This window comes from Sinocyclocheilus anshuiensis, unplaced genomic scaffold (genome assembly GCF_001515605.1).
Source record: "Sinocyclocheilus anshuiensis isolate Anshui unplaced genomic scaffold, SAMN03320099.WGS_v1.1 scaffold3299, whole genome shotgun sequence".
Taxonomy (NCBI): Eukaryota; Metazoa; Chordata; class Actinopteri; order Cypriniformes; family Cyprinidae; genus Sinocyclocheilus; species Sinocyclocheilus anshuiensis.
In genome coordinates this window covers 42,413-62,618 of record NW_015542620.1, presented here as the reverse complement: position 1 = coordinate 62,618, position 20,206 = coordinate 42,413, and the positions used below count along the sequence as shown (strand labels likewise).

At 40.3% G+C, this 20,206-nt stretch overlaps 2 protein-coding genes, 2 long non-coding RNA genes and 1 pseudogene across 4 annotated transcripts in view; 1 reads left to right on the top strand and 4 right to left on the bottom strand.

Moving 5' to 3' along the window:
• Positions 1-2,651: 2,651 nt before the first annotated feature.
• LOC107694503 (uncharacterized) lies at positions 2,652-4,908 on the bottom strand (annotated as a pseudogene).
• A 60-nt stretch (positions 4,909-4,968) lies between these two features.
• LOC107694505 (uncharacterized) lies at positions 4,969-5,707 on the bottom strand. The gene is made up of 4 exons (XR_001634885.1): positions 5,682-5,707; positions 5,364-5,429; positions 5,187-5,274; positions 4,969-5,052 (listed from the first exon to the last, which is right to left on the bottom strand). It is a non-coding gene; the product is annotated as an uncharacterized LOC107694505 (long non-coding RNA).
• Positions 5,708-5,796: 89 nt separating this feature from the next.
• Positions 5,797-7,574, bottom strand: LOC107694502 (uncharacterized). The gene is made up of 6 exons (XM_016494207.1): positions 7,542-7,574; positions 7,341-7,443; positions 7,145-7,238; positions 6,896-7,058; positions 6,673-6,770; positions 5,797-5,959 (listed from the first exon to the last, which is right to left on the bottom strand). Exons 1-6 carry the CDS (start codon positions 7,572-7,574, stop codon positions 5,797-5,799), a joined length of 654 nt encoding a protein of 217 aa, XP_016349693.1.
• A 55-nt stretch (positions 7,575-7,629) lies between these two features.
• LOC107694504 (uncharacterized) lies at positions 7,630-8,368 on the bottom strand. Its single transcript, XR_001634884.1, has 4 exons — positions 8,343-8,368; positions 8,025-8,090; positions 7,848-7,935; positions 7,630-7,713 (listed from the first exon to the last, which is right to left on the bottom strand). It is a non-coding gene; the product is annotated as an uncharacterized LOC107694504 (long non-coding RNA).
• A 6,156-nt stretch (positions 8,369-14,524) lies between these two features.
• Positions 14,525-20,206, top strand: part of LOC107694501 (CMP-N-acetylneuraminate-beta-galactosamide-alpha-2,3-sialyltransferase 1-like) — a 15,682-nt gene continuing 10,000 nt past the window's right edge. The window contains exons 1-4 of the mRNA XM_016494206.1: positions 14,525-14,814; positions 16,252-16,535; positions 17,645-17,838; positions 18,422-18,601. Coding sequence (XP_016349692.1) covers positions 16,293-16,535; positions 17,645-17,838; positions 18,422-18,601 — 617 coding nt within the window. The 5' untranslated portion in view covers positions 14,525-14,814; positions 16,252-16,292. The remainder of the gene's footprint in view (positions 14,815-16,251; positions 16,536-17,644; positions 17,839-18,421; positions 18,602-20,206) is intronic.

Here is a 20,206-nt window from a genome sequence, read left to right as displayed (position 1 = left end):
GTTTTCTTCTGCTAAGTCTTCTGCTAAAACCTTCTGATTGCGGCCCGTGTGGAGAGCCTGAGCCGGTGTGGGCGTGGCCGGTGGGCTCCAACACATAGCCAGTCAGTCTGCGGTTCTGTTCGATTCTGAGAAGATGAGGATGTGAGCTAGCACTCTTCTAAGGACACCCTAAGTTCCTGCTAGGCCTGCGGCCTTGTCTTTCCATTCACCAAAGATCCTAGGATCTCAGCTGATGTCTCTCTTACCTCTTTTGCACTTTCCACTGGGAAGAAACTCCCAATCACCATTGAGTCAGAACATCTTTGGAGTTCATCACTCTTCAAACCCGGAAGAAGGTGATTCTCCTACACCACCGAACCTCCAAACCATCATCAAGACTTTCATCCGAGACTGCATCTGTACGCTCGTTCCAGGCCAAGGCAATGCAAGTATCGTACATTTAACTAAACGAAACAGAGGTTTAGTATCAGCTGTAGACCCCGTTCTAAAAGTTCTCAGGTGGTTAACTGACTCATTTCATAGCTTCATTCTCTGGTTTTCCTGATGGTCGTTGATGGCAATTTAATTCTGCTACAGTTACTACTGGCAGCTGATATAAATAATTATATTTAATTATTAAATATAATACTTATTAATTATTAATTATTATATTTAATTACATAATTAACTGTAATTATTTATATACATTTCCCTTTTGAGCTAATTTGCTACAGACTCTATGAATAGAGTTGATTCAGCCGGAGTCCTTGCTAGAATGTCACAACTTGGACATGTTGTTAGAAGATCATATTCAGTTCAGGCCCCTCTGTCCCTAATGCATTTGGACACCAACCACAAGCTGATCAGGTAAATTGTTTTTGTAGAAGTTACTTGTTGTACATCAAGATATCTTATCTGTTATTAAAACTGTTTAGGTACCTGTTAGGTGAACACGCTTCACCTCTTCTGTGCACATTATGTTTTTCTTACCTGCCTCCAAAGAGACCTAGATACTTTCACTGATGTATGGAATGATCATTCCATCCATATAGAGCAAAATTTTCCCCCTTAATCAGCTGTGGGAAATAGGACTTGCACAGAATCGAGTCAATGTTTTAGGTGACATGGAGGTATGATTATAATTTTTTTTTTTTTTAAAGCACAATACAATGTATGTTTTGTCTATACTGTTCAATTATTGTTATTATTTTTGTTTTGTTTTGGGGTTTTTTAATCCAGGACCTCAACATTTTGGTGCAAGACGGCACTTACCCACTGGAGGAGCAGAACACTGGAGTAGTGGTCCCTGAGTTGGAGTGTCTGCTCTCAGAGTACACTGTAAAACCTGGTAAGTTACGAATACTCAAAACATTTGAGGAAACTTATTGCCTCAAAATATTTGAGTACACAAACTCAATTTTTTTAAGTTAGTAAAGCTTAAAAGTTTTATGACAAGTGGGGCGGGACTGAGAGCCATGGGAGCCAAGCCAAGCCTCGCTTCCATGGTCCCACCCCACTCATCACAATGATAATTATATACAACTTGCTTCCATTAACAGCACATTCATTCAGAACTTTATAGTTACGTGCTAGCTAGTAACAGCACACTAGCACGTATTAATGTAGTTATCTGAAAGACTCACAATACTTGCATATAAATAGTCAAACAACATGCAGTATAAATAGTCTTTAAGTTTTGCTGTCCATCCTCAACCTAACCACAGGCTCTACTCTTCACCACAACGGTAACACTACAAAACCAACATAACAGAAACCTATGTAAATCCTAACATAACACAACATTTAAGTACTAACTTATGTCTCTCTATGTTAATCTTGTGTAAAAACACACAAAATAACACTTAATTTCTACATTTATTTTCCTTGTTGTCTGATGCAAAGCATGCTGGGAACTAGAAAACGCAATCATTTTAAGTTCACCTTACTACAACAACATTTTAAATTTACAGAACTTATTTCAATTAAGTCCAATGAACTTTCATTATTATTTGAGTGAAGTTAACTAATTAAATTTAATTAATTTCACTGTTCGTTTTTACAGTGTATGAAATGGCTCGACTCAGGACAACCATTAATCCAGTCTCACAGTCCAGAGACTTTGGCCAAGCTATTTACTTATCAGTGTTACATTTTGGGCAGCAGTTTCTTGAATAACATACTTTGGAGCTCGAAACATCAGACTGTAAGTTATGTAAAAAAAAAAAAAAAGAATCCTGTAAAGTGTATGGTGTCATTTAAGTATTGTGAAGTTGATCTGTACTTAGCACACAGAGATTAAACAAATAATTTTATTTTTGTTAGCTTTAATTTTTAATATATATATATATATATATATATATATATAAAACTAATGTGGTAAATATGTGACTAAACACCTCTGGCATGAAAATAAAACAAAAGCAATGACTTTTAAACGTTTTTTTTATTATTGTAATTAACATTGTCAAATACCTACTGTAGTGGCAAACCTCTTCACCAAGGTTCCCTTGGAAAAAAATGTAACTTATAAATGAAATGCAACATCAGTACCTTAAAACAAATATAAAATCAGTTAAGGGGAGCTCTACAACACAGCGGCTTGATTTGAACAATTTGAACTGAAAATGCAAGTTGCATATCTTAAATCAGATATAAACTCCAGAAACAAAGTCTTAACTGAGGCTCACTTTTAAAACATTTCAGAATAGAAAATGCAACTTAAGTATCTTAATGTAGATATCAACGTACTGCAGACCTCCAACAGATTGAGATATGAAATATATGTTAAACTGTAAAACTAAAAGCTATCGTTTTTAGAAATTAACTCAAATCCAGCACTACATGATATTTAAACCCTGCTAAATGCTCCCCCTGATTTTATGGCTTGTACAATGATGCATTTAAAGTCTTCATATGTTGTCATGTGTGCTACTGGAAAAGTAACTGTATTAGTGCAAGCGCTCACTATTGGGTAGCATATGGTGTGCTGTGGCATTCTGACTTGACAGTCATGATCAATTTGGAAAACTATCTGAAAAGCCTTCTGTTCCGAAAGCAGCAGTGGCTTATGCCCCTGGTCTGTAATCCATTGCATGACTCTAGGGACAGTGAGGTAGGATGGCTCAGTTTTCACTTCTGCTGCATCTTTAGCACTCTCCATAGTTTTGTGTAAAGAAAACAAAAAAACAAGCGATACCGCAATAAAGGACTGAGAGACTCTATGTTACACTAAAATGACTGGACAAATCTCATTTTCTAAAAGTCTCTTATTCTCTATCCCAGGTCAGTATCCCATTTTTGATAAAGAAAGTAATATCTTGGACAGCCTAAGATTGAGTAGTGTTTTTTAATTTTAATTTTGGGTAAACCATCCCATCAAGAACATTAAGATTAATAATAATAATAATAATAATAAAGTGCAATACAATGCAAAGCCCACCCCCACATTCAATTTCTTTAAGGAAGTCCTGAAAGTAGTTTATGATTTTGCTCTCTACCGAAGCCCTTGAAGTTCCTCTCGCACTCATTTCAGGAGCAACGCTGCTGAGAATGTAGTCAGCATCTGGCTGGAAAAAGAACAAATTGTCAGTAAACAACAAATTGGTTCCAAAAACAATGTTGTTACAAACATTTAACTTACTGTACAATCCTCCCCAGGAACAAACAGACTCTTACAAATATTTGGATGCTCCTTAAGTATGTCCAGCAATCCATAGAGCTGGAGGCCTTTGTGCAAGTCTCCAAGCATTGGTGTAACTCGAAATGTTGCATGGAGAACAATTGCTCTTGTGGAGAAAAACAAAAGTGACAAATTTAATAATAATAACAAATCCAGTAAATTACTACTACTTACAAATGACTGCAAATCTAGTAAATCTAGTAATACAGCATAAGTTTGTTTTAAGTTGTAAGTTAAGTAATTAAGGTTAACAAGTTAAATTTAATTTGACTGAATGTAACATTGAACAGTCTTCCAAATTCTGTCATTCATGACACAGACTGCTTAAAAGGGAAAGTATGTTCCATATTCACCGAATTATGGCATCTTTTTGTTCTATGTTGAGTGCTCCTGTGTATTCACAGCTGATCATTTCATCTGTGAATTCTGTCAGATCAGTTGCCTCTTCAACCTAAAGAAAAACTGTCAGTGACAACAAAATGCCAAATTGACTCTGTTATTACTCTGTGGAAATATGCAAACCAACAATGCAATATACTGCTTGTAACTATTAGGCAGTATTCAGAGTGAAGTTACCTTTGAGATCAACAGGGAGTATTCAATATTATCTACATCGTCCTTGCAAATTCTGAGGACATCAACTTCCTCAGTAGTGAGGTAAAAGTAGCACCACTCTCGCATGAAACATGGGGCTGGGCCACCTTGAGCTAAGCTGACTGCAAAGATCTCTCCAGCAGTCCTATTATTCCAAAGTGATGTTTTAAAAAGCACTCAGTCATTGCCATTACACATATAATTTAAACATTTTGCTACAACATCACAAACCTGAAGAGACCATTGTCAAGGTCATTGTTGGAGCACTGTGGACTCTTTGCTCTCTGACCCAAGAAGAGGCTTATTTCAATGCCACTGATTGTTTCTTTGAATAATATATTGAGAAAAAACAGTGTGTGAATTACACAGATAAATTGTATTTCTTTTTGTTACAGCTTTTCCACTTTTATTATACTTAATAACTTGCCTGTAAGAAACTCCTTTCGTAAAGCAGTAGAGTCGACTCCAGCTTCACCAATGAAGGTTACCTTTAGCTGGTTGACTGGATTTCCTTTTTTCTGTCTTTGCCACTACTTGAGCCCCCTCTCTAGTGAAACACAAATGCGAAACTGGTTTTCTGCATTTACTCGGCCAACAAGCAGCTCCAGAAGATCTTCTAGAATGTGGCAGGAGATATTGAGATGGTGAACACCATATACATTGTAACACTTAATGAAACTGTTTAGACTGTTTTAAATGAAAAGTTTACCATACTTGTGGAGAGCTTGAATTGCCTGTTGTATCGTCAGTAATACAAGAATCATCATTGTGCATAAAAGAGCTGTGATCTGGAGACTCCACTGTAATGTGGAGAGAATAGAGTTTTCATTTTAAAGTGGCACATGTGGCATTAAAGCACTTGGGGCTGAATTGATGAACATATTGAACATATTTGTTTCCAAGAACTATGTTTCCTAAAGTTTGTGTTACTCACATAGATGTTGTTCTCCACACAGGCTGGCATGTAGTTCAAGACTGTCCACAGGAAACTTCAGCTGACATATTGGGCGTGGTAAAACAGACTACAAACAAGAAAATGTTAAATGATATAATAGCACCATGGATTAGAGAACATTTTAATTAGGGCTAGATAATTTTAAAGCCACATTACCTCAGATGGAAATTTGTCTTTTTTCAGCTCATCCAAATTGCTTTCTGAGACGAACTGAACTTCTGTCTGCTCCAAAAACAAAGACATTAAAACGGTTTCATACAAAGTACTTCATCATAAGTATATGATTAGCAATCTGCTGACATAAACATACACTGAAATCATTTGGTATCCATTTGAAAGTCTGAACACAGTAATAGATTTATTATAAAATCAACATGGAATGTTACATTAATAAAAATTAAACATTTAGTCAAAACACATGCACCAAAACCCATCATAAAATCAGCAAATAATTAGACAGCATTAATCCATTACCTCTTAATTTGAAGATGTTGAATCATGTGACTTGCAAACCTGAATGTGGAGACCAAGCACCTGCAGGGGCATGCTTTTGTTGCACATTTGGCAAGTAGCCTTTGGCATTTTATTTTTATTCTCTGGCATCATTTGGGAGAGGATTAAGGTCCAGTTCCTCTTGTAGAGGAACTACATACAACATTGTCTTTCCAGATGCAGAGGCAGATTTGATTTGGGGTCCAGTGTAACCTTCTGAGTCTGGAGGAATAATGTTTAGCCATCTTACACCACACCCCCTATAAACAAAGATAAAATGAACATGACATGTTTTTATAACCCAAAACATACTGACTCAAGTGGTAATAAAGAAAATATAAAGTCACCAGTAGTCTTATAAAGCATCCATCCTCCTCTCAAACCCTCCATTTTTGGGAATGCTTCATACAGTATGCTGGAAAACTATTTGGAAAATGCAAAGAAACTCACTAATTTTGAATATTTGTTTCTTTATTGGGTTATAAAAAGGATTTTTAGTATTCAGGTCAGGTGACAAGGCTACATTCACGTGCTAGCTGAGAGGAGTTTCGTCAAAGCTGACTAAAAGTGATCGAGGATGGATAATTTCGACGAACTTGAAGAACCAGTGATATCTTCTTCAGGGCGAAAAAGGAAAATAAAAGATGAAACGTTTTCACGTAACCTTGCAAAAGCAGCGTGTTACAATGGTGAGGGAAAGCTCCGTGTATTGCGTGTAATCACATCCATGTGGAGAAAAACAAAAGTGACAAATTTAATAATAATAACAAATCCAGTAAATTACTACTACTTACAAATGACTGCAAATCTAGTAAATCTAGTAATACAGCATAAGTTTGTTTTAAGTTGTAAGTTAAGTAATTAAGGTTAACAAGTTAAATTTAATTTGACTGAATGTAACATTGAACAGTCTTCCAAATTCTGTCATTCATGACACAGACTGCTTAAAAGGGAAAGTATGTTCCATATTCACCGAATTATGGCATCTTTTTGTTCTATGTTGAGTGCTCCTGTGTATTCACAGCTGATCATTTCATCTGTGAATTCTGTCAGATCAGTTGCCTCTTCAACCTAAAGAAAAACTGTCAGTGACAACAAAATGCCAAATTGACTCTGTTATTACTCTGTGGAAATATGCAAACCAACAATGCAATATACTGCTTGTAACTATTAGGCAGTATTCAGAGTGAAGTTACCTTTGAGATCAACAGGGAGTATTCAATATTATCTACATCGTCCTTGCAAATTCTGAGGACATCAACTTCCTCAGTAGTGAGGTAAAAGTAGCACCACTCTCGCATGAAACATGGGGCTGGGCCACCTTGAGCTAAGCTGACTGCAAAGATCTCTCCAGCAGTCCTATTATTCCAAAGTGATGTTTTAAAAAGCACTCAGTCATTGCCATTACACATATAATTTAAACATTTTGCTACAACATCACAAACCTGAAGAGACCATTGTCAAGGTCATTGTTGGAGCACTGTGGACTCTTTGCTCTCTGACCCAAGAAGAGGCTTATTTCAATGCCACTGATTGTTTCTTTGAATAATATATTGAGAAAAAACAGTGTGTGAATTACACAGATAAATTGTATTTCTTTTTGTTACAGCTTTTCCACTTTTATTATACTTAATAACTTGCCTGTAAGAAACTCCTTTCGTAAAGCAGTAGAGTCGACTCCAGCTTCACCAATGAAGGTTACCTTTAGCTGGTTGACTGGATTTCCTTTTTTCTGTCTTTGCCACTACTTGAGCCCCCTCTCTAGTGAAACACAAATGCGAAACTGGTTTTCTGCATTTACTCGGCCAACAAGCAGCTCCAGAAGATCTTCTAGAATGTGGCAGGAGATATTGAGATGGTGAACACCATATACATTGTAACACTTAATGAAACTGTTTAGACTGTTTTAAATGAAAAGTTTACCATACTTGTGGAGAGCTTGAATTGCCTGTTGTATCGTCAGTAATACAAGAATCATCATTGTGCATAAAAGAGCTGTGATCTGGAGACTCCACTGTAATGTGGAGAGAATAGAGTTTTCATTTTAAAGTGGCACATGTGGCATTAAAGCACTTGGGGCTGAATTGATGAACATATTGAACATATTTGTTTCCAAGAACTATGTTTCCTAAAGTTTGTGTTACTCACATAGATGTTGTTCTCCACACAGGCTGGCATGTAGTTCAAGACTGTCCACAGGAAACTTCAGCTGACATATTGGGCGTGGTAAAACAGACTACAAACAAGAAAATGTTAAATGATATAATAGCACCATGGATTAGAGAACATTTTAATTAGGGCTAGATAATTTTAAAGCCACATTACCTCAGATGGAAATTTGTCTTTTTTCAGCTCATCCAAATTGCTTTCTGAGACGAACTGAACTTCTGTCTGCTCCAAAAACAAAGACATTAAAACGGTTTCATACAAAGTACTTCATCATAAGTATATGATTAGCAATCTGCTGACATAAACATACACTGAAATCATTTGGTATCCATTTGAAAGTCTGAACACAGTAATAGATTTATTATAAAATCAACATGGAATGTTACATTAATAAAAATTAAACATTTAGTCAAAACACATGCACCAAAACCCATCATAAAATCAGCAAATAATTAGACAGCATTAATCCATTACCTCTTAATTTGAAGATGTTGAATCATGTGACTTGCAAACCTGAATGTGGAGACCAAGCACCTGCAGGGGCATGCTTTTGTTGCACATTTGGCAAGTAGCCTTTGGCATTTTATTTTTATTCTCTGGCATCATTTGGGAGAGGATTAAGGTCCAGTTCCTCTTGTAGAGGAACTACATACAACATTGTCTTTCCAGATGCAGAGGCAGATTTGATTTGGGGTCCAGTGTAACCTTCTGAGTCTGGAGGAATAATGTTTAGCCATCTTACACCACACCCCCTATAAACAAAGATAAAATGAACATGACATGTTTTTATAACCCAAAACATACTGACTCAAGTGGTAATAAAGAAAATATAAAGTCACCAGTAGTCTTATAAAGCATCCATCCTCCTCTCAAACCCTCCATTTTTGGGAATGCTTCATACAGTATGCTGGAAAACTATTTGGAAAATGCAAAGAAACTCACTAATTTTGAATATTTGTTTCTTTATTGGGTTATAAAAAGGATTTTTAGTATTCAGGTCAGGTGACAAGGCTACATTCACGTGCTAGCTGAGAGGAGTTTCGTCAAAGCTGACTAAAAGTGATCGAGGATGGATAATTTCGACGAACTTGAAGAACCAGTGATATCTTCTTCAGGGCGAAAAAGGAAAATAAAAGATGAAACGTTTTCACGTAACCTTGCAAAAGCAGCGTGTTACAATGGTGAGGGAAAGCTCCGTGTATTGCGTGTAATCACATCCATACGGTTTATGATCACAACAACAACAGCGTTTGTCAGGCATCTACATTGTCATCTGAGGAGATTACAACGATTAAACGAGTGTTTTTTTAAAACTCTAAAACATGAAATGTGGAGTTATCTGCTTTTGCTATAAAACGCGGGTTACTGGAGTAACCGTGGTTCTATGAACGGTGGAAGACCACCAGAGACGGTCAATACATGGTGGAAAGGAGTCGTGTCTCACGCATCACATCCAGAATCTCGTATTAATTCAGTCACACGTGACTTTGACCGATGACCTGTCGGAAGCTATATCAGCTCCTGACTACGTCACGGTCGGTCTCATAGTCATTCTCAATCCGAGTGACCAGAGACTCTGGCGGTCTTCCACTGTTCAGACCGCCAGAGACGGTCAATACATGGTGGAAGACGAATACAGCCAAGTCACGAGGATATAAGCTCAAACATCTTCTGTAAATATGGCAGAACTGATCACAGAAGAAGGAGCCACGTTAAGTCGATAAAATCTTGTGCATGTGCAAGGTGATGCCCATGTAGCTGCCGCACATATTTCCGAAAGAGGTTCACCACATAATGCTGCATAAGAAGTGGCCACTGCCCGAGTGGAATGACATTTAACAGTTGCAGGCAATACACGACCTGTCACACGATATGCTTCAACAATAGAGTCCGCCACCCAGTGAGCAAGCCTTTGTTTCGACAAAGGTGCACCTTTCTTGCCGGGTCCAAAACAGACAAAAAGCTGGTCCGTGACACGCCATGAGGCAGTCCTCAATACATACTGCTTCAACATATGGACTGGGCATAGGGCTGCCCGCGAGGCCCTTCCATCCTGCGTGAACGCTGCCAGCTGAATAGGTTGATTTATGAACTGAGGCGACAATACCTTGGGCTGAAAGGCTGGATTCGGCCAGAGTGTAACATGACTGTCCTCTGGTCCCCACCTGAGAAACCGCGAGCTCACCGACAATGCATGCAACTCGCTGACTCTTCTGGCTGACGTTATGACCAACAGAAATGCTGTCTTCATAGAGAGGCTCCTTATGTCTGCTTGCTCAACAGGCTCATAGGGTGCCAAACACAACCTGTCCAATACCACCTGTAAATCCCACTGGGTACAAACTGCCCGTACTGGCGGCTTCAGACGTACAGCCCCTTTAAGAAAAGCCACCACTAGTCTATTCGCACTGATTGATACCTGATCCACAGGGTCCCGGTGGGCTGACAGGGCATCCAACAAATACTGCAGGAAGTCCAACACCACACTGACTGGGCAATCACTTGGACTAAAAGGTCTGCGCACCAAGAGACAAACTGCTTCCACTTACTCGCATAAGTGCGGCATGTTGAAGGAGCCCTAGCACTCATGACTGTATTCCTCACTCCCGCTGAACACTGGGATAGCATCCTCTCAACCCCAGGGACCAGATATACAATTTCAACCTGTCTGGGAAGAGATGCCACAACACTCCCTCCATTTGTGACAGCAGATCCTTCCGAACTGGCAGCGGCTGAGGCAGACCAGTTGTCAGAGTCAGCAGGAGGCTGAACCAAGGCATTGCTGACCATCAAGGAGCCCCTAGAAGGAGTCTGTGATGCCTCTCCTGTGCCCATCTCAGGACAGACCAAAGGAGAGGAATTGGAGGAAAGGCATAGAGGAGCAGATCTGGCCATTCGTGGGCCAGAGCATCCTGTCCCAATGAGCCCTCTTCCTCCTGCGCTGAAAACCATAGCGGACAATGTGTCGTCGACTTGCTGGCAAAAAGGTCTACGGCTGCTGTCCCGTAATTCTTCCAAACTGTCTGAACAACCTCCTTGTGTAGGCACCATTCCCCCGGTCTCGGTCCCGAACAGGAAAGTGAGTCTGCCACACCGTTGCAGCAACAGGAATGTGATTTGCTCTGACTGAAGGGAAGTGTTTGTACGCCCAACCCAGGAGCCTTAACTGGGGACAGGGTAGGGACCGGGTGCCCCCCTGGTGGTTGATTAGAAAGACCACTGTGGTATTGTCCGTCCTTACCAGAATGTGTCTCCCTGACAGTTCTTGCCTGAAATGTCTAATAAATGTGGGTACCAACTGCCCCGTACACCTCGGTGTTGCCACAGTCCTCCCCACCCGCTGAGGGAGGCATCCATGGTTACCACCTCCCTGCGTGCTGGGGGCGGCCCAATTGGGGCTCCCTTCTGAAAGCTCTCATTGCCCTGGAGTCCAACTGCATTCCCAGAAAACACACTGACTGGCTTAGGGTTAGGCAACTCTTCTGAAAGTTCACCCTTAGACCCAAGGTGGCTACATGAAACAACAGACGCTGTGTGTTGTCGACAGCCTGTTGGTATGATCTGGCGCACAACAGCCAATCGTCCAGGTACGGAAGAATCAGCATGCCTTCTCGTTGAAGTGGCTCCAACGCCACCTGAATGACGCGTGTGAACACCCTGGGAGAAAGAGACAGGCCGAACGGAAGGACTCTGAACTGATAAGTTCTGCCTTGAAAAGTGAACCGAAGGAACCCTCTGTGATGTGGGGCGATGGGGATATGAAAATATGCATCCTTCAGGTCCACTGAAGTGAACCACATTCCGGGTTCGATTGCATGTCGAACATCTACAATCGGAAGGGAAGACGCTTGAGGCCCTTGTTTAAGCGCCTGAGATCCAGGATGGGCCTGAAACTTCCATCCTTCTTCCGAACAAGAAAATATTTGGGTTGGACCTGGGGGTCCACTGGTTCTATTGCACCCTTTTCCAACAAGTTCTGGATCTCTTTTGAAAGGGCCAGGACCTGATGCGGATCCTTGACAACTGTCGGATGAACCTGGGTGCTGACTGGGGGTCTGTGACGGAACTGAAGACAATATCCTTTATCAAGTGTATCGAGAAGCCACTTGTTGTCTGTAATGCCTCTCCAATGATGTAACTGAGAGGCCGAAAACTGTCCCCTCACAGACCCTGAACCCCTAGCGACACCGGGGAACATCAACAACGAGACTCAGCTGCTCTTACCCTGCGCTCAAGGGCCTTCTGAGCAGCTGGACTGAAGATCTGACCAGGCACCAATGGCAATTGGTGGAGGTTACCTCAGGGAGTATGTCAGGGAGTATGCAGGTGTGGCTGGACTGAGCCAGCCACACTTGCCGTCTAGCTTGTGTGATAAGTCCAAGAGCTTTTCCCCTAGAGAAGGCCATCGACCCCAAAGCCTGTAGAGAAGCCTCAAGCAGTTCTGATGAAGCATTATCCTGTGTTGTTGACGACATGGTCGAATGAAGCTCCAACAACAATTGAGCCATAGAATTCCCAATACGAGTCAATCCTGAAACAGTGTTATATATACGAACCAGCAAATCATCAGTACGTCTGAACTCCGGGTTAGGGCAGCATAGCTCCTGCTTAAGGGCTTCATCCGGGGACACAATCAATGAAGAAATAAACGGCTCTACTGAGGACATGTTACCAAGACCTTTCTCCTGGGCATCAGCCATTGCAGCCAAAGTGTGCGCCGCTCGATCTGGTCTGGAAGAAGGAGCAGATCAAAAAGCTGAAAAAACAACCTCAGTAAAGTCAGGGCAGCTAGGTATCAGGAAATACCGACTGCCGCAAGAGGTTTGAAGGTCCCAACGCCGGAGGGGGTGGGTCCAGATTTAACTTAGCAAGGGCCATCTTGATAGTGTCTTGCAATGAAAATGCCACCAAAGAACAGCCCCCTGCAGACCTGAGCCCTCATCGTTATGGGAGTGCTGAGACTGAGAGTGTACAGAAGAAGTCTCCTCCAAGGGTAAATAACAGTCCTGCTCATCCGTAACCAGTGAATCTGAAGCCGCCAAAGACAATGTGTCCAGGTCCTCCCTAGGACATTCGGACATTGGCACAACCTTGGGCAACAAGTCGTTAATTACAGAGTCTCTCACATCCTCATCTGCGCTCTGAGTAGCAGACGGCAATGATCTAGACAACAAAGCCCGAATGCCCTGCACAGCATTAGCTAATTGAACTACCTTCTCTCTAGAAACTATTTAAACTGAACTGAGCTGGATGATGACATCACTGAATTCAATGATGAACTGCCTTTAACTGAAACATGAGTATTTACTATTGTCATTTTGCATTATTGACACACTATTTTCCTGATTAATGCTGTTCAGTTGCTTTGACACAATCTGTATTGTTAAAAGCGCTATATAAATAAAGGTGACTTGACTTGACTTGACTTCCTGGTGGGATAGTGCTGCAGTCGTAGTTCGCTTCTTCTTTGGAGGCCCCTCAGTTTTGCTAGCTGAGCGTTTGCTACCTGTCTGAATCCTAGTCTTGACTGGTGGTAAGAACTCTTCAAACTTTGCCAGTCCCTGTTGCCTAATTCCCAGTGGCATTAGACTACATTCTGGGCAAGGGTCAGTTAAAGCCTCCTTAAGATGGTCGATGCCCAAACAGCCAGGGCAGTGAATATGTGCATCCATAAGGTCCATAGGTCCATAGGTCTGAACATGTAGAACAGGAAGCAGCCATAGTGCCTATGCCTTTAGGAAAGTAACCCTGGTCAACCAATGGGTTAATAATATTTATAATACAGTACTGAAATAACGCGTTACGTGGTCGCCAGAGTAACCGCACACAATAACCGACACCCTGGTTTACCAGTGAGCGCAACAATAGTCTGAGTGCACAGGTATGCGGTGAACACAGAACCTTGGTAAACCAATAAGGTCCAATAGTACTCAACACAGCAGCTGGAACACCGCTTGTTTAAGGACCTTGGATAACCAATGGGTCCAATAAATCCAATCCAAAAACCCAACGACGAATCCAATATAATTCAACGCAATAGCACTGTCTTTGCTCTTTTGAGACACAGCTATCGCGGGGAGCGAACACCAACCCAAAAGCTGTGCACGCTCAAACGAGATCTCTCCGAGAGAATGACAAAGAGACCGACCATGACGTAGTCAGGAGCTGATATAGCTTCCGACAGGTCATCGGTCAAAGTCACGTGTGACTGAATTAATACGAGATTCTCGATGTGATGCGTGAGATGCGACTCCTTTCCATCATGTATTGACCGTCTCTGGCGGTCTGAGAGATTTCTTTATAAAACATTAAAAATCTTACTGTTCAAAAACTGTTGACTGGTAGGTCATATAGATTACAGTATCTTCTTTCCCCCTCACTTCTGAAATGATGGCTACGCCCCTGACAGGGACGCACATTCTGAAGGACAAGACAGTAACCTATAGGATGTATTTTGAATGTCGGGTAGTCCTCAATTGGAACACAGTTCATGCATGGAGCTCTCTTCTAACGAGCTGGTTATCTGAATCAGGTGTGTTAATTAAGAGAGACATGCAAAATATGCAGAGCTTTGGTTCAGTCATGTAAATTAAATAATAAAACAGTGCCTCCCCCTTTTTCTTTTCCTTTTGGCGTAATATATGAAACATAATATGTTACAAGAGGGTGCGTGTGTAGAATCAGGTTAAACTGGTCAAACGTGCCTGCTGTTCACATGCTAGAGTTTTAGTGTAACTGTGCTGCTTACATATTCATATTTTCACCCGACTCACTGTACTGTAGTGATCACTCTCCTATGTCTTACTAAGTCATCTAAGACTCTGACTTCAAAAGTCATTAGTGAGGGCTCACACGGGCATGCTTTCTCAGTAAACTAAACTCTTCAAAATGGAAGCTGGTTAACAGACGGAAGAACAGATCATTTGTTTACAGATTCCTCTCACAGGTAACAGATCTCTGGACTTTGTTTCAGTTTTACCAGCCTGCTTGTATATCTGTTTCTCTTCAGATGTATTGAGAGTAAACTTTAAATTGTAAATGAAAGTAATATATCTTAATTGGTAAGATGAGCCTATAATGTAGCCTAAGGTCCCGGTCAGACAGAATGTGTTTTTTTTTTGTTTGTTTTTTTATTTTTTAGTGAGAGGCGCCTTTTTTAAATTGTTTTCTATTGGCAGTGAGCGTTTTGTGCATTTTAGCCACCTGCTGCGCCTCGTGTTTTTGTAGGAGTGCTCTGAGTGCTGAAGTTGAAAAAAAAAAAATCAATTCTGAGCAGGAAAACCCCCGACATTTTTTTTTTTTTTTTTCCATTGTCCAATCGAATGAATGGAGAGGCGGACCTTCCGTTGTGTGACGGAAGTTTACAGTTGCTTGGTACATCTGGAGACTGAAATAATGGAGGAGAAACTTGTGCTGGCTGTCACGGGTCACGCAGAGCTGTATTTTTTTAAAGTTTCTGCTAATATGACAGTTTACTTAACAGCAAACCAAAGATTTTAGAGCGCTCGTGCTATAATCCTTGATTACAGGACACCTGATTTGGTCGTTGCCTGGCAACATAAAAACACCCCGCAGCGCACTGCTCTTTTCTAAATTAAAAAATGCAAAGTCCCTTTAAGACAAGTAATTTCACTCGGCAGCCATCTTTGAAACGCCTCTCAGGCATGCAAGTGCAGCTCCTATCTCTTTGAATGGGGAAGGATCAAATTGTAAACTGTTCACCAAGCTTAAGATTACATTTCATATTTGAAATCACCAATGAAATCTGACAACTGTCTCATAAATGTTGTTTCTTTTGCTCAAATAGCGTCAAAAAAGCGTATTTTTCAGGCTAGATCAGCCAGTGCGCATGCGCAGTCCTGAGCGCACGTCTCCGAACCCTGACTGTTTCTATAGCAACCGGGACTTCTAACGGCAGCTGCAATGACGCGATGACTTTACCGATTAGCAATAGTCTCTTTTACTCAGAAGGCAGGGCTTCCTTCAAGAGAGCGGCCATATTGAGCGTTGCATTTTCCCCCCATTCAAAACTATACCAGTGACACTTCTTGGGTATTCTGTAGTCTTTGAAATAAGTCAAACCAAAAAAAAGGCAGTGCAGTGTGCCTCATGTTATCAAACTTGAAAAAACGTGTTCTGTCTGATCAGGTCCTGAGCCTTTTTTTTTAATGGAAACAATTACACTGATATGAACAATTATACTGATACTGTTAATAATAGAATACAACAGCACATTTGGCTATATGAATTTTTCCTGTGTAGTTTAAGATGAAAATGTGTAATAGTTAAAGTTGACAATGAATGCAGAGAGAGTGTGATCATTAGACAGAACACATCGGTCTAATAAGATTATTTTTTTTACTCTTTCTTTCTCTACTTTCAGAGAGAAAACATCGAACACATTTCATTCAAACAACACACATAATGATGATTAACAAAAGAACTCTTCGACAAGTCGTTGTGTTTGTCAGTGTCGCCAGCACTATCTGTATAGTTCTCTTCTGTCAAACATCTACCTGGAGTTTTCACACAGATGCATGTGTCTGTAACTGCGCAATGGATTCGGAGGGTCTTTTGTGGTTTTCTCAACGATATAAACCCTCTGCTAACGTGACACTTAACACCAAGAACAGCCCACTGGATTTCCACACCTATTGGTGGTGGAAGGTAAGGACAAGTCTCTTCAGTCTGAATCACAGTGTGTAACAGTAGCTGTGCTCTTTATTAATCCGGCACTGAGGTCCTCTGTGGTAGGCCTATAGCCTGTTCATTGGACTTGGGGGTTTTATCCAAAACTATTTTAAACAGCAGGCTAATTCTTTTTGAATTACATTTAAACATTCATAGAGTGCATTTGAGGTACATATTTTTAAAATATGTGTGCTCCCTCAAAGTTGAACCCATGACCTAGGTATTGCTAGCATCTGAACTACAGGAACACTTTTTTGCATACAATTGGCAGGAACCACCCTGTTGAAAAAAAACAGCATATGCTGGTTAGGTATGTTTTGACGTTGGGATGCTGGTTTAAGCTGGTCCTTTGCTGGTTTATGCTGGTCCTTTGCCAGCACATGACCAGCATAAACCAGCAAAAGGACCAGCATAAACTCTAATAGTAATAGATCAAAAGAGTTGTTGTGTTCTCGCTGGCATGCAGGTTCATGTCTGGCTGGCGCTCATAGCCTGTCACTGTCCCACTTCTTTCCTATTACCCTTTGATTATCCTGTAGATAATATTAGGGCAAAAAGCCCATAAAAGAGAAGTTTCACGATTCAGTACTGTTAAAAACTTTAATTTATTAGTCTCCCTGTTCAAGTGGAGATGAAAAAAGCTTCATTAATCTAAATGTATTTGTTGCTTGTTGAAAATTTCACCAATTTCAGTCTAAATGCTGGAAACACCACAAGGTACTCTGAGCTCTCGGCTCACCAGGAAACTGAAGGTGTCTGACGTCACACAGTAAACCGCACACTGCCTTCCCAACATACAAAGACAGCGCAGAATAAGTCCCGCCTTCTAAATAAAAGAGCCAATCGCCTATTAGTGAAGACATCATCTCAGTCCAGCTGCTCTTAGAAGCTCTGGTTTGCATAGAAACATTTCCTTAAAAGGGACTTTGCTTGCTCTGTTTGGTGCTATGAAAGATGTACCGTTACATCACTGTATACATATGACATGTCAGTCTCTTGATTTTGTTAAATGTATAACAGCACAACAATAATCACTTTTACATGTAACTCCTAATTTTGTCACATTGTTTTCAAATGTTTAACAGAGTCTACAAAATGAATCAACTGTAGCCGACTATAAAAAAGTGGTGGAGGTGTTGTTTTCCCTCTTCCCAGATAAAGATCACTACTCCGACACCAGTCCCAGCCGCTGCAGAACCTGTGCTGTAGTGGGCAACTCGGGCAACCTCATCGGATCCCATTATGGTGCGCTCATAGATTCACAAGACTTCGTTATAAGGTACTAAATGAATCAACTGTCACAGAAAACAGACAATAGGGCCTTTCGCACCGCTTTAGTTCCAGAACTAAATGGACAGTACTAAAGTACTGGGACGATTTTGCGCGAACTATTTCCCAGTACCATTTAAAGGGTTGCATTCGCACCGACAGTGTGTACTAGGAACTGGTCGACAGCGACGTCATTTGTGCGCGGCGTTCAACAACATTAACAACAGGAGGATGGAGGACGCTGTGATCGGAATAAACGCCAAAAAGTGGGTAGTTCCACAATTAGTTCTGGTACTATGAAAAGGTTCCTGCGGTGTGAAAGGCCCTAATGCTAATTTGGCCAACACTGTGGCATAAATTGTAAATTTACATCTGCTAACATAAGTACTGCTTGTTTTCTTTCAAAAAAAAAACAAACACTAGCTTCTCTAATCTTTTTTCTCTTGTTGATTTTGATTGCTTCCATTGTCCTGATTTGTAAGTCACTTTGGATAAAAGTGTCTGCTAAATGACTAAATGTAATGTAAATGTAAATGTAATAAATACTCTTATCATATACCCAAACTTTGTATATCTGTGTGTTTTTATCTCAGGATGAATGAGGGCCCAACAAAAGGTTTTGAGCAGGACGTGGGGTCTAAGACCACTCACCGTGTCATCTACCCCGAGAGCGCTGTGGACATGGATGAGACGACTCACCTCATTCTGTTGCCCTTTAAGATTCTGGATCTGCAGTGGCTCATCAGCATCTTCACCACCAGACACATCGATCTGTGAGATCTGTTCCTCATGTTTCTCACCTTTACATTAACAACTTCTGTTGTTGGCTGTTTTTGAGGGGTGGCTGACAAAAAAGTTTTTTTTTTTTTTTTTTTCTGCAAAGTACAATTTTGAAGAAAAACAACTAATTTTGCATCAACATCATGCATTTCTTACCTCAGCCACCAGAGCTCTCTAGTTATAGCTGGGATCTTTATGATAATCTCCATAACTGTTCCCAGTAGAAGTAACTAGTCACAACTAAACAATGGCCATGTTTGGAATGGAATACCAGCTTATAACTTAGTGAACACTGGAGTGGTTTGAAAACCTCTGTTGTAATCTAAACTGTTTTGGTGAGTTTAAAGGAATAGTTCAACCAAAAAATGAAAATTCTGTCATTTTCTTCCCTTAAAACTCGTATCATTCAACACGTACAACTTTTTATTTATTTATTTTATTTTATTTGTTATTTTTTTTGTGAAGGGCATGTGATTTGTGAAGAATATTCTGGCCACTCTTTTATATACTATAATAGAAAATGAGAACTGGGGCTGTCAAGCTCCAAAATACCATAAAAGCACCATAACAGCGGTTCATATGACATCTTCTGAAACCAATTTTGTGTGACAATCAGTCAAAATGTTGACTGATGAAGAGAGAAGTAGTGATGTCCGATTCATGAACAAATTGTTTTAATTGTAAATCAATCAGTTGATCAAGTTCACAAAACCAGTCCAAATGACTCAGAAATCAGATGGAATTTAATTCTTGAGTAAACTCACAGCCCACTGGAGGAGAAGATTATCAGAAGACTTGGAAAATAGTGATTTGGACCTCGTTTACTATAATATTATGGTATACTTTTGCATCCTTTTTAAATCTTTCTTATTTTATTAATTGTAATCGAATGGAAAAGAAAAATCAATGCATTATTCCAAATGAAATGTACCATTTTTTCCTTCAAATGGAGATTTTTGGTTTATTTACCAGCATTCTTCGTAACCTTCAATGATTTTTTTAGGAATCAAGCTCTGAAAATGTTAATTTGACTAGAAACACCAGAGACTGCATATAAAGCATTGTTTCATTGAGTCGGGTGAGATTTCTGCATTCAGCAAAAGGTGGATAGGATTGCACACTATGACATCATTTTCGGTGAGCGTGATTTGACCAAGTACAACATGTTCCTGGATTAAGGTTTAGGTTTAGGAGTGGGGATTGAGTTAAATCTGTATTTTTGGACAGTAATGTTGATCCAGGAACATGTCTTACTTGGCAAAATCACGGCGACCATCAAACATAGTATGCATCTATAATTTATTTAATACAATCGATTAATTAATGACAATTAACAATGTCATATATATACACTGAACAAAATTATAAATGCAACACTTTTGTTTTTGCCCCCATTTTTCATGAGCTGAACTGAAAGATCTAAGACTTTTTCTATGTACACAAAAGGCCTATTTCTCTCAAATATTGTTCACAAATCTGTCAATCTGTGTTAGTGAGCACTTCTCCTTTGCCGAGATAATCCATCCACCTCACAGGTGTGGCATATCAAGATGCTGATTAGACAGCATGATTATTGCACAGGTGTGCCTTAGGCTGGC